This window comes from Dipteris shenzhenensis, chromosome 30 (assembly GCF_047967505.1).
Source record: "Dipteris shenzhenensis isolate YYH24624 ecotype China chromosome 30, Dip_SZ_1.0, whole genome shotgun sequence".
NCBI lineage: Eukaryota > Viridiplantae > Streptophyta > Polypodiopsida > Gleicheniales > Dipteridaceae > Dipteris > Dipteris shenzhenensis.
Window position 1 is genome coordinate 3,709,143 of NC_141625.1, and position 15,899 is coordinate 3,725,041.

General features: G+C 43.7%; 1 protein-coding gene across 3 annotated transcripts in view; it reads left to right on the top strand.

Annotated features, from left to right (window-relative positions):
- The window catches only part of LOC147881618 (extra-large guanine nucleotide-binding protein 3-like), a 55,269-nt gene extending 45,405 nt beyond the window's left edge, over positions 1–9,864 (top strand). For all 3 annotated transcript variants that reach the window (XM_087401287.1, XM_087401289.1, XM_087401288.1), the window contains 3 exons: positions 6,822–7,072; positions 8,329–8,498; positions 8,724–9,864. In XM_087401287.1, the coding sequence (XP_087257413.1) occupies positions 6,822–7,072; positions 8,329–8,498; positions 8,724–9,321 (1,019 nt within the window). In that variant the 3' untranslated portion in view covers positions 9,322–9,864. The remainder of the gene's footprint in view (positions 1–6,821; positions 7,073–8,328; positions 8,499–8,723) is intronic.
- The last annotated feature ends 6,035 nt before the right edge of the window (positions 9,865–15,899 follow it).

Genomic DNA, 15,899 nt, shown 5'->3' on the forward strand with positions numbered 1-15,899 from the left:
AATCAGCCAGTCCTTAACCTCTCACAAATGCCACGTCCCATATCCTACACCCTCTTCACTAGGGGGGGGATAAAGGATGCCGTAATGAAACTTCATAATGGCTGAGCGAAGGATCATGAGGGACTATGCACTGAGTTCATTGCATATGGGATTAACTTCCTAGCCCCGATCTTAGCAAAGCTATTTAATGAAGCTGTTTGTTTGGGTTTTCCACGCACCTGGACCATTAACACTATCTCACCCATTTAGAAGGCAGGGGATCCCATGAGCCCGGAGAACTACATGACCATTATGATTGGACATGTCATGTCCAAGATTTATGCATCAGTACTTGATTCCGAGGTCAGCAGATTTGCGGAGTGTCGAGGACTTAGAGCAGCAGGATAGGCCGGATTCCGGTGTGATCATGGGACCATGGACCACATTCTCGCACTCATATGTATCATCGAGGAGGCGAGGGCACGAAAGCAAAGGGTATATTGTTGCTTTGTGGATTTTCGCAAGGCATTTGACATGGTCCCGAGAGCCCGTCTCATATGGCGCGTACAGGATTCGGGTTATGACCAAGAGATCATTTGGGCTGTCATGGCAATTTATGAGAGAGTTTCATGCAAACTCCGAGCAGGATCTGGGTGGACAGACGAGATCATGAACACTATCATGGTCAAACAAGGGTGTCCATTATCACCTACCTTGTTTGGTCTCTACATTGACGAGCTTGAGACAGTGATGCACACACCGGGGGGGTAGGTTGATCCCTTGTAGGCACGCTGATCCGGATTTACGCAGATGACATGGCTGTCTTGTCTTACTCAGTAGAGGGGCTCCAAAGACACCTTGACGCACTACAGTCCTTTTGTGAGTCTCATGATTTGAAGGTCAACCTAGGTAAGACCAAGGTTATGATCTTCTATACATCTTGAGACGTCATGCACCAAGAGTAGTTTGCATTTAATGGGTCACCTGTTGAGGTAGTTTCATCATACACTTACCTTGGGTTTGTCTTTTCCGGACCCATCTTCACTATGAGACATAGTTGCGAGCCGAAACAGAAACGGAAGAAACGGAGTTTCTGGCTTTCGCCGAAATGGCAACGGAAGAAACGGCAATATGATACAATTTATGTATAAAATTTTATTTTTTATACATAATATAATTATCAATAGAGTGCAAATCATACATAATACAATTATCTATACTTGAAACATCATGCATGCTTCTATGATTCTAAATTCCTATGATGATTGATCTATCTAGTATCATCTATTATCCATGAATGATGCTTCAACAATCAACATGTGTCATGAACTAAGTTCTAAGTTCCAAGTTCCAAGTTCTAACAAGTTTGAAGTTATCACAATCCGAAGTTTGAGAGGGAGGATAGAGAGGTGAGAAAGGATGGAGAGGTGAGAAAGGATGGAGAGGTAGAAGGAGGATGGGGAGGTGAAAGAGTCGGAGGAGGAGGATGAGAGGCAGAAGGAGGCTGGAGAGGTAAGAGAGGAGAGGTAGTGGAGGTATGGAAAGCAGGCTGAGGATGGAGAGCAACTGCCAGCCTGCAGGATGGAGAGGATGGAGAGCAGGCTGCAGCCTGTAGGGTGGAGAGCAACCTGCTGAATGGAGGGATGGAGAGGAGAGCAGGCTGCGGGTGCCAAGGCCCAGGAATCAAAGATGGAGAGACTGGAGAGCAACAGCACAGGAGGCAGCGGAAATGACGACATGAGGCGACGAATCGGCGAAAAATGTTTTAATCAAAAGAGGGCAAAAAACAATTTAATCAAAAAAGAGCCAACCACCCCCAACAAAACACCCCCCCCCCCTCTTTATGCAAAGCCACCCAACAAACAAACCCACCAAATATATATTATTATTAATTGAAAAAAAAAAAAAGATATTACGAAATGGCATCTCTTCAAGAAACACCGTTTTCGTTTCTTGGCAAGAAACGGCCGTTTCATGCAACTATGCTATGAGACCCGCGATGTAGGCACGCTTGAGCAGGGGATATGCTTCATTGGCCAGACTAGAGAGGCAATGCTTCCGCTCTCACTTTTAGGATCCACGGACCAAAGGGTTGCATCCACCAGCGGGGATGTATGGGAGTCCATGCTGGAGGCTAGACTTGTCGGATACAGAGTGGGCCAAGGTGGAGCTGCTATAGGTTGTCATGTTATCACGGATGATCCATGGTAAGCCATCCGTTCCTCATCAGATCATTCGGGCGTAGTTTGGGTCACTCCCATTACAGCTAGATGTTGCATTTCAGGTCATCACATATCTGTACCGAGTTAGGGAGTATGGGGATTACACCTCTGGGCATAGCAGGCTACCATGGCTAGCACTGTCCTCTTCTATGGCACTTGCAGCAGGAGGGGACTAGAGGTGCGGGTATGCACGCACAAAGAGATGGTTTGAGGGACTAGGGCTTCACATGGATAGACTACCTCCAGCATGGATGCTCCGTTTTCTCCCCTCCTATCACACGAGGTCAACCACGTTATCCGTGAGGATCTATCACAGCTATACACATTCCAGACCTGGGAGGGCCCGAGTGATCTTCCAGTGAAGCTGGGCTTCTATAGAGATCACTTCTTACATATCACAGCGGAGGGTTTCATTCACCCACTAGGGTACACACAGATTTACTTACCCCACTCAATGAGGATCTCTCTTGGGCAGTTCCGGGTCTCTTCACATAGACTTCGTATTGAGAGCAGCAGAGCAGAGCGACTACCCAGGGAGAGGTGCATATGCACTTTGTGTAACATGCAGGAGGTTGAGACAGAGGAGCACTTCATCTTCAGGTGTCCTGTTTACAATGAGATCCGCCGACGTTTCTACTGCCTCTTCAGAGACAGCTATGGGATTTTGGCTTGATTCATCTCCTATCCAGACCAACGATGTTTGGCAGGTTTCGTTCATGAGGTACTCAGTCACCGCGAGAGGATACTTCGAGCACAGAGATAGGAGCAGACTTTTTCCTTGGCTAATCCCTCTCAGAGCTCTATCACGGAGTTTTTCCAGTCAGATCACATGGACACCCACGGGACGAGGCCTTGACATGACCATGACCCAGAGCCTATGACCCAACAGCTTAGACAGAGGGTTGACACACAGATCACACTTGGGGACATCCCCTCCCTGTTTAGAGTCGGATCCCACCCAACAGGGGTCACAGTAGCCCTGGTTAGATGCAGAGCTATGACCAGGAGACATGCCAAGGCTGCACCCTTGAGTGGCCGACAGCACTCTATCGCCGATTTCATGCCCCCATTGCCTCATCCACCCTGATGGTGATGGTGATGGTGATGGTGATGATGATGATGATGAGATAATCGACTACTGACATGACCATGTTGTACTTAGGATTTAGTACTAACATTTCTGCATTTTTTGCATTTGCATTGGTGTGGATGCTCGTTTAGTAGCTCCACCACCACAGCTCGTTTGTACCAGGTTTTTCACAGTCTCATAGAGCCATCGGTCTTCCAAAGAATTTAACTCTCTCTCTCTCTCTCTCTCTCTCTCTCTCTCTCTCTATCTATCTAGCAAAGGGGTTAATATCAGCAAAGGGGCCCTCTCAGTTTACATAGGCCAGCAACATGGAGTTCCCCAAGACAAAGACCTTTGCTTCGACCCAAAGTAAGCCCTCCTTTTCTGATATCACAGCTTAATCTCCTCTCCTGTACATCTTCTCAAAGATGCCCTCTTTGTATTCAAAGACATATCTACTGCACAGAAAAATGATAAGCATGATAGACCTGCAGGAGCACATTTACTATTTGCAGCAAGAAATACATGAGCTGAAGCTTAGAATTGCAGCTCTAGAAAGGAAAAACAATGACATGGAAGGGAAAGGAAAGCAGGGAATTATTCAAGAAGTGTTGAACAAATACAATTCCTCTCCACTAGCACCTCCGTTGGTATCTACAGTAAAGGAAATGATCACTACAAAGCTAGGGAGATGAAGATAAAGTAAAAAACAGGGAAAGGTATAAGCAAAAGAAATTAAAACAAAATAAACTGCAAATTTTATGACAAAGGATAAAGCTAATAGTAAACAGAGGCATAAGCAAAAGACATTAAATTTAAATAAATTGTGATGCTACTTTTGCACCAATGTCACACCTTACAACCATCAGGTGCGCATTGCCATAGCAGCCCCTCATCATTGGTTATTGCATCAGCTTGATATCAAAACCACCTTGCTTTACGGAGATTTGCAAGAGGAGTTCTATTTCTCTCAGCCTCCTGGTTTTGAGATCATAGGATCTCAAAATTAGGTGTGCCGGTTGCACAAAGCTTTATAAGGTTTGATGAACCCGGACATGTTATGCAAAGATTCACTCATCTTATCAGCCTTGGTTTTCAGAAAAGCCCTACAAAGAGCCTCTCTATGCCCATAAGCGTGATGCTGACTTGCTGATTCTGATTTTATATGTGATGATATGCTCTTGACTAGAACTTTCACTCAGCATATTGCAGCCTTTAAGGCTGATTTGCAGCAGTCATTTTCTATGACAGATTTGGGCTAGCTGCACTACCATCTTGGAATTCAGTTTGCTCATGTTGAGGGGGGTATTATGATGAGTCAGTCCAAGTATATCGGACAGCTCTCTAAAGAGATTTCAGTTTGAGGATTGCAAACCAATTTGTACATCTGTTGAGCTTGGTCTCTGTTTCTCCATGGATGATGTTGTTGAGCCCTTTTGCCCACTCTACTTGCAGATCTTGATGTTGGTCAGAAATCTCCCACCACTATCTACTTTGATCATGAAACCTAGTGTCTCATGCACATACTAAGCACTTTGAGGTTCATTATCATTATGTCAGAGAGAGACTTTCAGCAGGTGATATTCATTTGCCTTGTGTTCTGACACAAGAAAATTTGGCAGATATCTTCACCAAGTTGCTTCCACGACCCAAGCTTGAACCTTTTTGGCAAGCTTTAGACTTGATTCCATTTGTTACGCGATTCTGCCATCCTTATACTTCCATAGGGATCGTTGACATCAAAAGCCAAGGTTTGGCCAATGCAACCTCTCCCTGTGTTGAAGACCATGTCTTGGGAGTGCACTCAGGGAGAATGCATCCACTCCTATGTATGTGAGCCATGAAAACATGTGCTCTTGAAGCATTAAGATGTCCACCAAACTGCCAGCGAAGGCAGTCGTAACCAGAAGGATCAGTTTTTAAGGCTGTTTCCTCACAAATATTCCGTGTGCATTTTAGCTCATTGTGGGCAAACTCATGAGGAGGGAGGAAGGTGGGGAATAGGTCCTTGTTGGAACTCGAGGCTGGAAGGGAGGGGGGAAGGGGGGGGAGCGTGGGTGGCTGGGGGGGGGGGGGTAGTAGTAGTCAACAGCCTGTGGGGGATGAATATGCCCACAAGAGATGTGGGGAAGAGCAGACCCATCGTAAAGGGGGGCAAGAGACTGCTGTGGGGGTTACTGGCCAGGAATGGGTTTGGCAACAGCTCCTGGCGCAGCATAGGAAGAGTCATGGGGGGGTTGGGGTTTGGAGGAAACCAAAACGGTGGATGGAAGAAGGAAAAGAGGGGGGGGGGGGGGGTAGTAGTAGTCAACAGCCTGTGGGGGATGAACATGCCCACAAGAGATGTGGGGAAGAGCAGGCCCATCGTAAAGGGGGGCAAGAGACTGCTGTGGGGGGTACTGGCCAGGAAGGGGTTTGGCAACCCTGGCGTGGCATAGGAAGGGTCATGGGGGGGTTGGGATTTGGAGGAAACCGAAATGGTGGATGGAAGAAGGAAAAGAGGGGGGGGGGGGGGTAGTAGTAGTCAACAGCCTGTGGGGATGAACATACCCACAACAGATATGGGGAAGAGCAGACCCATCGGAAAGGGGGCCAAGAGATCGGGATTAGGTAACAGCTCCTAGCGTGGCATAGGAAGAGTCATGGGGGGTTTGGGGTTTGGAGGAAACCAAAACGGTGGATGGAAGAAGGAAAAGAGGAAGAGTCATGGTAGTAGTAGTCAACAGCCTGTGGGGATGAACATACCCACAACAGATATGGGGAAGAGCAGACCCATCGGAAAGGGGGCCAAGAGATCGGGATTAGGTAACAGCTCCTAGCGTGGCATAGGAAGAGTCATGGGGGGTTTGGGGTTTGGAGGAAACCAAAACGGTGGACGGAAGAAGGAAAAGAGGGAGGAGAAGAAGGGTGCGAGAGAGGGAGGGATGAATGGGCAGGGGAAAAAATGGAGGGCAGTGAGCAGTGAGCAGTGAGTAGTAGTCAACAGCCTGTGGGGATGAACATACCCACAACAGATATGGGGAAGAGCAGACCCATCGGAAAGGGGGCCAAGAGATCGGGATTAGGTAACTGCTCCTAGCGTGGCATAGGAAGAGTCATGGGGGGTTTGGGGTTTGGAGGAAACCAAAACGGTGGATGGAAGAAGGAAAAGAGGGAGGAGAAGAAGGGTGCGAGAGAGGGAGGGATGAATGGGCAGGGGAAAAAATGGAGGGCAGTGAGCAGGGAGCCAGGCAAGGGCTTTCCTCTGTCTGTTTCCCTTTGCTATCCTTAATGGGGTGCGTGATGTGTCCAGTCCAGGTGACTGACTTCTTCAGCAAGATTCAAATTTGCTAGAGGGCTGCTGATGTTGTTTGAAAGTCAAGGCTGGATTTTACTCGTTATACTTTTTTATTTTTTTGGATTTCTTTGCTTCATGAACTCACAATTCGTCTCATAGGGGCAACAGTGAGAGGATCTTTCTACCACTCATAATGACAAAGTTAACTGGTTGTCCATCATTTTATGGTTCTTTGGCCGTGTATGAAGTGTGAACATGTTTGTGTGTCTTGCAGGTGATTGTGAAATACAAATTCTCCCAGAAAGGACAAATATGTACTCGATGAATGCAAGGCTTAAGCATGATGCTGAATGGTTTCTGGAGATCATGGCAAATGGAAGTTTGGATGCCTTTTTCCCTGCAGCCACACGGGAGTATGCTTCCGTTGTTGAAGAAATGTGGAGAGACCCTGCAATTCAGGCCACATATGATAGAAAGGATGAATTGCACATACTACCTGATGTTGCTCGTTTCTTCCTAGAAAGGGTCTCTCTCTCTCTCTCTCTCTCTCTCTCTCTCTCTCTCTTTCCTCCTTGTGCGCATGCACACACTCATGCATGTATGCACTTTTGCACGCACAGCCACATTCTCGGGCACAAGCAAATGCATAGGTTGCACTTGTATGGCAATGACACGTCCATGTACACAGCCAAATGTGAGCTCATTGCACATATGCATCCACATGCACTCGTCTGTTGGTACCCACATGCACACATGCACGAAGTCATAGACGTGTGCATGCACAGACACTGATCCACATACATGTACACACACCCAGGCTTTCATCCACCTCTGCACATCCATGCATATATGCACACTTGCTTTTGTTTTTGGGAGGGTGAAATCCATTTGTATTAATTACAGGAAACTGCGAGACTCTGCGTATGCACACACTTGCACATGCACACAAATGCATCCACATGAACTCGCTTGTTGGCACCCACATGCACGCATACACAAAGGCATAGACTTGTGCATGCACAAACACTGATGCACATACATGTACGTGTCACATCCACACTTGCATCCACCTGTGCACATCCATGCATATGCACACACTTGCTTTATTTTTGGGTGAAATCCATTTGTATTATATTACAAGAAACTGTGAAACTGTGCTTATGCACACACTTGCGCGCGCACTCACACACATCTAAATGTGCGCTTCGACAATGTAGAGGTGCATGCACATGCAGATACCAATGCACTCATCTGCATGCACATGTGCTTTTACTCACACGGATGCACAAGTGTGCACTTTTCTTTTTGGGCGGAAGCCATTTGTATTACATCGCAAGAAACTTGAACCTGTCCCCCAGAAAGAAACGAATGTGCACACACATATGCACTTGCACTTGCAACCCATGTGCATGCGTGCAGACACAACACCCAATCTTCCATGTGATCACTTCCATGCATACATACACAAGAATGCTCGCATGGCCTCTGCAATTGTGCAGGCACGCAAGACAACCCCGCAGGTATGCATGCATGAATGCACACGTGCACACATACATCTACTCCCATGTGTATGCAGTGATGCACTCCAATATGTATACCAGCATGCCCATTTGTGCACAGCGGGCCCCACCTTTGCAAATAAATGCATAATATGTACAAATGATTTCATGTTATGTCGTTCTTTGAATGGCTTTTCTTGTTATTGTCCAACCGTAAGAAGTTGAAATTGTTGCTTTTATGTGTGGGGCTGTATTTGTCTGAAGGGAAGTGGTGTTTGGCAGGTCAGTGAGGTCTCAACAAACGAATATGAGCCAAATGAGCAGGACATTTTGTATGCAGAGGGAGCGACGCAAGGCTCTGGCCTAGCAGAAGTTGAATTTTCTCTTGATGATGGAAGTCCTGTCACGGAGCCTTATAATGAAAACTGTTATACACCATCAGCTGCAGTAAGGTGAAGGATTTATTGTTACTAAAATTCATTATTATTTCTCGTCAAGCCTACCGTTCTCTGCATCTGTTGCTACCAATGACAACTACAGTTCAGACAATCCATAAGAATAATGTTAAAGACCTTTGTATTATATTTGAGAGAGGTCTTGCAAAGTATTTGCTTAAGCTCTTGCACCTTTTGCATTTCATGTACCAGTCCTCTGCCAACATAAAGGTATTTTTGCAGGTACCAGCTTATCCGGGTAAGCATGAATGGAACTATAGAAGGGTGCAAGTGGTTGGAAATGTTTGAGGATGTGCAAGCTGTGGTGTTCTGTGTAGCTATTAGTGAGTATGATCAATTATGGACCGATGGAAATGGGTCCCTTACAAACAAGATGTTACTGAGCAAGGCTTTATTTGAACGCATCCTTAGACACCCTTGTTTTCAGGATACTCCTTTTGTATTGCTGCTAAACAAGTATGACCTGTTTGAGGAAAAGGTTCACAAAGTTCCGCTCACTAAATGTGAATGGTTTTCTGACTTTAATCCTGTTCGAACATCTCATTATACTCCCGATACACTACCTCAACAGGCCTATACATATGTAGCCCACAAGTACAAGAAGCTCTTTGAAAGTGTCAATACAACAGGGCGTAAGCTCTATACATTTCAATTGATGGCCCGAGATCGGGCTACGGTTGGTGCATCCTTTCAGTATATAAAAGAAATAATAAATTGGGAAGAAGCCAAATCTTCCGCTTGCTGGAGTATTGCAGAAGATACATTTTACAGCACAGATATGGGTTCTTTCTCACCTTTTGTAAATGGATTGGCTCACTAGATTGTGCATATATTTATGCTGGCAGTCATTGTGCTATATTGGAATAATTGGAGCGATGGCACAGTATTTGTAGTTAAACACTAAAATCTTAAAATTTGTAACAGTATCTCTGAGAGGCAAAAGCAGCAGGAGGCTACAGTTTTACAAGATACTGTGCGATCTTGTTTCGCAAAAGCAGTGGCACACATTGTACACTTTCAGGTGATTTCTTCCTGCATGTGCCCTTACTATTTTGCATGGTCTAAACACAACTTGGGTTATGGTTTTGTACTCAGCTGTTGGCTGTTCTGGGTAACAGAGTTTTATATTTTTGTATCTATGACCTCGCTCAATCCTCGCTCAATGCCTTTTCAACACATGATATGTGCAAATATGTGCATCTGAAATTCTGCAGACATCCTTTCTACTCAGACTTCTCAGTGCGTAACCAACTTGCAGATTTAATTATTATCTTAAGTGTTGATAAGGTCAACACTTAGTGGGCAACATTGGATCTCTTTGATTAGCACAGTAAAATGCTCCCAAAGGAGGTAGACTGTACATTAAGCACTGATATTTCAATGTCATATACTGTATCTGACTGTACTGGAATATATGGAGTAAGGTTACAGTAGAGAGCCTTAATCTAATACTACGTCATTCTTAAAGTAATACAGTGCTTACTATTTTATCCTTGACGAATCAATGAGATTGTCCTTAGACACGAACAAGCAGTTGTCAATGAGATTGTCAATGAGTGCTTTATGAAACTACCCATACAAAGGGATGTTTGAAAGAACAAATTGTTTGTTCAATGCTAATAAATTTTATCCTTTATGATGATCGACCCTTGAGGTTATTCATTTTCTCCATGTTGACCAATCTCTGCGTGTATGTGTGTGCCCGCGTGCACGCGTGCTGGTAGTTTGTGTTGGTGTGTTGGTGTGAGAGAGAGATCTGGCTATGGCGATTCCCTGCTGGACCCATGTTTAGGGCCGTACCCTTCTGCTGCGCCATGCTTCCAAGGTGTAGCATCCTGCCACCTCCCTCAGTCATGTCTCTACTACAACTGCTACTCTCTTTTTGGGCTCCCTTCATCTGTTGCGAACTGTGCAAGTTCTTCCCATGCTCCCTTGAGCATCTCCCATCTCTGTGCGGTCATTTCTGGTCCACCATAGAGCCAATGAAAGCACTTAGCACGAAAAGAGTTTCCATCAAGAGCATCCCTTACCTTCCATTTAAGATGAGGAGGTATGTACTTCCAGTCAAAGAGCATGCGAGTGACAAGCACATCCCCTAACCTAGCTATCAATTGTCCTAGGAGAAATCCCAATGTGTAGGCTGCCAATAACTAAATGCCGTAGTGGAACATGCAAAACAAGTGTCATATCATGTACATCACCTTGCATAAATTGAATTATCATTTTTCCCTTAGAGCACTAAAATATGCATATGAATATTTAGAATATTCAATCTCCCATGCATCTTTGGTGATCAAAGATGATCCACAGAAAGTAGCGTGAGGGCTTATAAGCGGCCATGCTACGACCGCCTGAAAAGTTCCATGATCGAAGACATGAAGCACTCTGTATCACCATCAAGGGCAATAAAACTGTATATAAGCAGCCAAGATTGACTCGGCTATGCAAAAACGGGTATGTAACGATGAGGTGGTAACTTTTAATATTTTAATTTCTTTTTGAGCTTAGTGAGCAACCAATACATTTAGTAGCTGCAATGACTATCCACCCTAAAGGGTAGCCCATATGATACACAAGAAGTTGAGTAGAAAAATAATTTCCCCAAGCCATAAGATGTGACCGCCTGAAAAGTTTCATGATCGAAGACATGAAGCAATAGAAATCCTACTCTGTATTACCATCAAGGTCAATAAAACTGTATATAAGCAACCAAGATTGACTAGACTATGCAAAAACGGGTATGTAACGATGAGGTGGCAACTTTCAATATTCAAATTTCTTTTTGAGGTTAGTGAGCAACCAATACCTTTAGTAGTTGCAATGATTGTCCACCCTAAAGGGTAGCCAGATGATACACAAGAAGCTAAGTAGGCAAAATAATTTTCCCAAGCCATAAGAGGTGTGCCAATCTTTCACATGCAGTTAGACCTTTGGAAATTTACTTATAGATAGGTGCCAATCCATATAAAGATATAGATAGGTGCCATCCATATAAAGATATAGATAGGTGCCAATCCATATAAAGATAAAGCATGCATGAGATATGACAAATGCCTCTCAGTATTTTGGGGATTGAAGAAGGAGAAACCTTTGATAGGGCTCACTATCATCTTAGCAACTAGCTTGTAAATAATAGGTATGAATGTGATAGGTCTCCAATCTACAAAGGAGTTGCTTCTTGGGGAATAAATAAATCAACCCTTTTTTCCAACTAGCTAGCATATGTTAAGTTTCCCAAGCATGATTAATCATAAATGATGGCATCCCATTATTGCCAGAACTCCATAATGAGACCATCTCAACCTAGGGATTACCATGTCACATGATTTGATGGCATCTTTCAATTCTTTATCCTTGAAAGGAAATTTAATGTGCACGGCCTAATTAGGAGATAGGGTTGACTAACATGTTGGAGAAGTTCTTGTTGTGTGGACATAACATGTGACAAAGAAACAACATGCCTATATTGTTTCACTAATAGTAAAATCCCACTTCTTGGCCTTGGTTTCCCACTTCTCAGCCTTTCTACGGTCATCACTATGTAAACAATGTGTAGCTTGACATAGGCAAATAGCCTTAGGATGCGATAAATCTAATAGGTGACTAATTTTAATGAAGTTCTTATACAAATCAAGTCTTGACAAGTGCTTTAGCCTTGACAACATTCTCCCTCATAGTATGCATATAGGGCTTATGTATTGCATATAGGTAACATAGGTAGTCCATGCATAATCAACATCAACGTGGTAGTGTGGCTAAATAAGAGCAATGGCATCATGCACCATGCCTTGTATGCCTCATACTACAAGTAACTATTATTTATTATTTATAAGAAACCTTTTATGCGATAGCCTGTCATTCTGAAATTCATCAAGATAACTTCAACAAAAGGGAAGCACGATCTGAATGGCGGAATACATTATCATCACACATGTAGCAAGTGAATGTTGCATTAATTCGCATTAAGTACATACCAATGATCCAAGCGGGCTCAATAAGTTGACTATGCATTATACTAAAAAGTATAGCCACGAAGCAAAGCCTGTGTGGCTTTCCAAAGGCTAGCAAGACCCATTGAAGGAGTAGTTAAGTCCTCTACACATGTTCAAAGGCTAGCTTGTGCGTGTGGTCAGATTTAAAGATACAAGTGGGCCCGGTAAACTACACAATGCCAAGAAGCAAGGCCTGTGTGGCTTTTCAAAGGTCAACAAGATCCAATTGAAGGAGGAGTTAAGTTCAATTGAAGGAGTACTTAAGTCCACTACACATGTTCAAAGGCTAGCTTGTGCGTATGGCCAAATATATTATCTCATGGCTACAAAGCATTGTTAAAATCCCCTCAAAGGAATGTATTTTGCCTCCAAGGATATTGTTGCGTAGCTTGTCGAATTAGTTCTATCATGCGAAGAGTGCCCGCGGGGCATAGACATAGGCAAACTCAATTTTCTCTCCTTATAAAAGACATTGCATGACAATCCATCTACCTTCCTGATCATTGAAGCACAATAGACTAAAGGGCATGTTTTAAAGAACTACCACACTAGAGAACAAGAAGTCACTCGCATAGAAAATATAGAATGTTCTAGAAGCATTTGCTTATGAAGTTCATCTGTCATAATAACTTCAAAAACCCTTGTTACATAATGTACCTTATGTACAAAGAAACTCCTCAAAGTCCATGTCAACCAATTTCCCAACTTTGCTACAAAAGGCATTAAACATGGGGAAAATATAATTAGCATATTTTCTAACCGGATCAACAATTTCATCAACCTCAATTGTGATGCCATTGTAGGGATAGGGTCCTTCCAATCTTTTTTGCTCTCTTCAAAGCCTCACGCATAACCTCAAAAGCGAGCTACACCTCATGCCAGGAATGAAAAGGGTCATCTAGACCGATTGCATGCTTGTGCTTCTTATCTTGGGATACTCATTTTCTGCCGGCGTGATCCTAAATTAGCTTGCATAAATGCAATTGTTGATATGCCCCTTGAGGGGTTCTCTTTAGGGGCAAGGGCCATATCGACATGCCTTATATGTCCTGTGGCATGTCGATATTGCCCTTACCCCTCAAGGGCCCATATATCATATGCACTTATGTTGTACTACGACCATGCTAGTTGCAATCCTAAAATAGCTTGTTTAGCTTAGTTTGTATAAAGGAAACTTGTATTCCAATGGCTGCAAATATTTGACAACTCTGGCAGTAATTAAAGAGTGGTTTTATTAATAATTGAACAAATACATCTCATACATTGAGATCTTTCAGCTACATCCTATCACTTGTAGGTCTTTTAGGTAAATTCAATCTCTTGGAGGATGGGTCTTCTTGCTCCTTAGGATGCAGATTGGGCAAAGAGCAGCCACAATGGAGGAGATAATGAGAATGTGCAACTTTGGAAGGATATGTAAGAGTCCATGAAAGCTGATTATACTAGGGGTCTGCAAGAGCTTGCCATGCCTTTTGAAAATTATGACAAGCACTCCTCTATCCTATCTCAAACCAACAATGAGTGGATCTCTTGAAAGATGCCTATAGAGAAGCTACTACACAATTTCACCAGGCTCAAGAGCAGCTAATAGCATCAGATAGAGCTATTGCAGTGAGCGAGCATCAAGTGGAGCTACTGCAAGAGAATGTATGCACCTTCAAGATGAGGAAGGAAGGAATCAAGAAACATCTTCCTAATGCACATGTCAGACTGTGGTATTGACAGCCGCAATAGTTAAAGCGGATGACTATCCTCTTGAGATGCAATAGGTAAGAAGTGCACGATCTATCATCTACACATCATAGATGAGTGCATAATCCGATGGCCCCACTATGGCCATGCTATGCATGTGTTTTGATTTGGGCTGTTTGTGGATGCAAACTTGATTTGCGGAGATCCTAGTTGTGGCCTCCCACTACCCACGTCCTGGAAAGATCAATTGTGCCTGCTTGCTGCATCCATTCATAGCGAGAAATGAGATGCTGCAACAAAAATTGCTAGGTGGGTCTACCAGGCAAAAAGAAAGTGCCTTGACTAGCCCCCTAAAAGAAGGGAGCCTAAAGCAAAGAAGTCTAAGGTCGAGCCTCGAGAAGAAGGGCCGATCTCCCTAAGAAGCACAATGTGACCTTATGAAGGAAGCTCAAAGTAAAAAGTAAAATGTTCAATGTGTTCTGCATTTTGCAGAGCCATTGGTAAAAAGCCTCCTTGTTGGCTCTCTGATCTTTAAGAACTTTTTTCATCCCTGCTAGCTCTTGCTCTGCTTTGTCCCCATTCATTCTAACATCATCAAGCTGTTGACGTAGCAACTTGATGTGCTTCTCTACTTCTTCTCTTCTATGATTTTCCATCTCGACCAATTTTTCAACGGCCTCATCTTGCTCCCGTTCCTGCAAGGCCTTCTCTTCTGCCTTCTCCACCTTGGCTTCTACACCTCCTTGAGCATTCTCTCATGTTGCAATGTCTTTGTTGCATTAGTGGCTTTCATATGTAGATAATTCATCTTCCTATCGTATTGCTCAAAAACTGATTTAAGAAAAGTCCCCGATTGACTGAGATGACAATTTGTGCCATGCCATCCTTGCAATTCTTCAAGTTAGTCATCACGATCTTGAAGATCTCGCCTTTGAGAAAGAGATCATACGTCTCCTCAATTGTTCTGTTGTTGCTTCTTGAACATCCGAGAACTTCACAGTTCCTCTCATATCAAAAAAGCACCGCCTTGTCTGTTTCAACACATCCTGAACATTAATTGGCAAGCTCAAAACCTTGACTCCACCATCTATGCTAATCTGAGCATTCAGATATAAATCTAAAATATTTGATCTCTTCCATGACTTCTCTAAGAATTATGCTTGCAAATCACCTCCAAGAATGCCTAGCACCTTTTTAATCATGCTTTCACTGATATTAATCTTTTGACTTTTGACAGACAATATATCCATCCTTCACATTCACTTCGTCTATCAACTTGGTGAAGTTGGAGAGAGAATCCAAATTAGGCTTTCTAAGATTGTGTAAGGAGATCTCGTATGTCAAGATTTGAAGATTAGGGGAGGAATGATTGTGTGAGGAGATCTCACATGTCAGATTTCAAGACTAGGGGAGGAAAGACACTCTCAGACTGTGTAGAGATGCAGGATCAAAATGACACGTTTGGGAGGGGATCCATTCTAAGAGGGGATAGAAGTTGCAAGAAAAGTGCAACAAAGAAAGGTCGAGAGGTAATGGTGAAGGGAGTCAGAAATAATGAAGGAGTAATTAGATGAAACAATGAAAGGAACCTGAAATGTTGAATGAAATGGAACAGTGGAGGCTTAAGTAGGATCAAGGCCACCACGATGTCTGGCTCATGTGATGGTGGTTATTTGAGGTGGCTAAGCTATGCCTTTTTCCACCCAATTAGTTA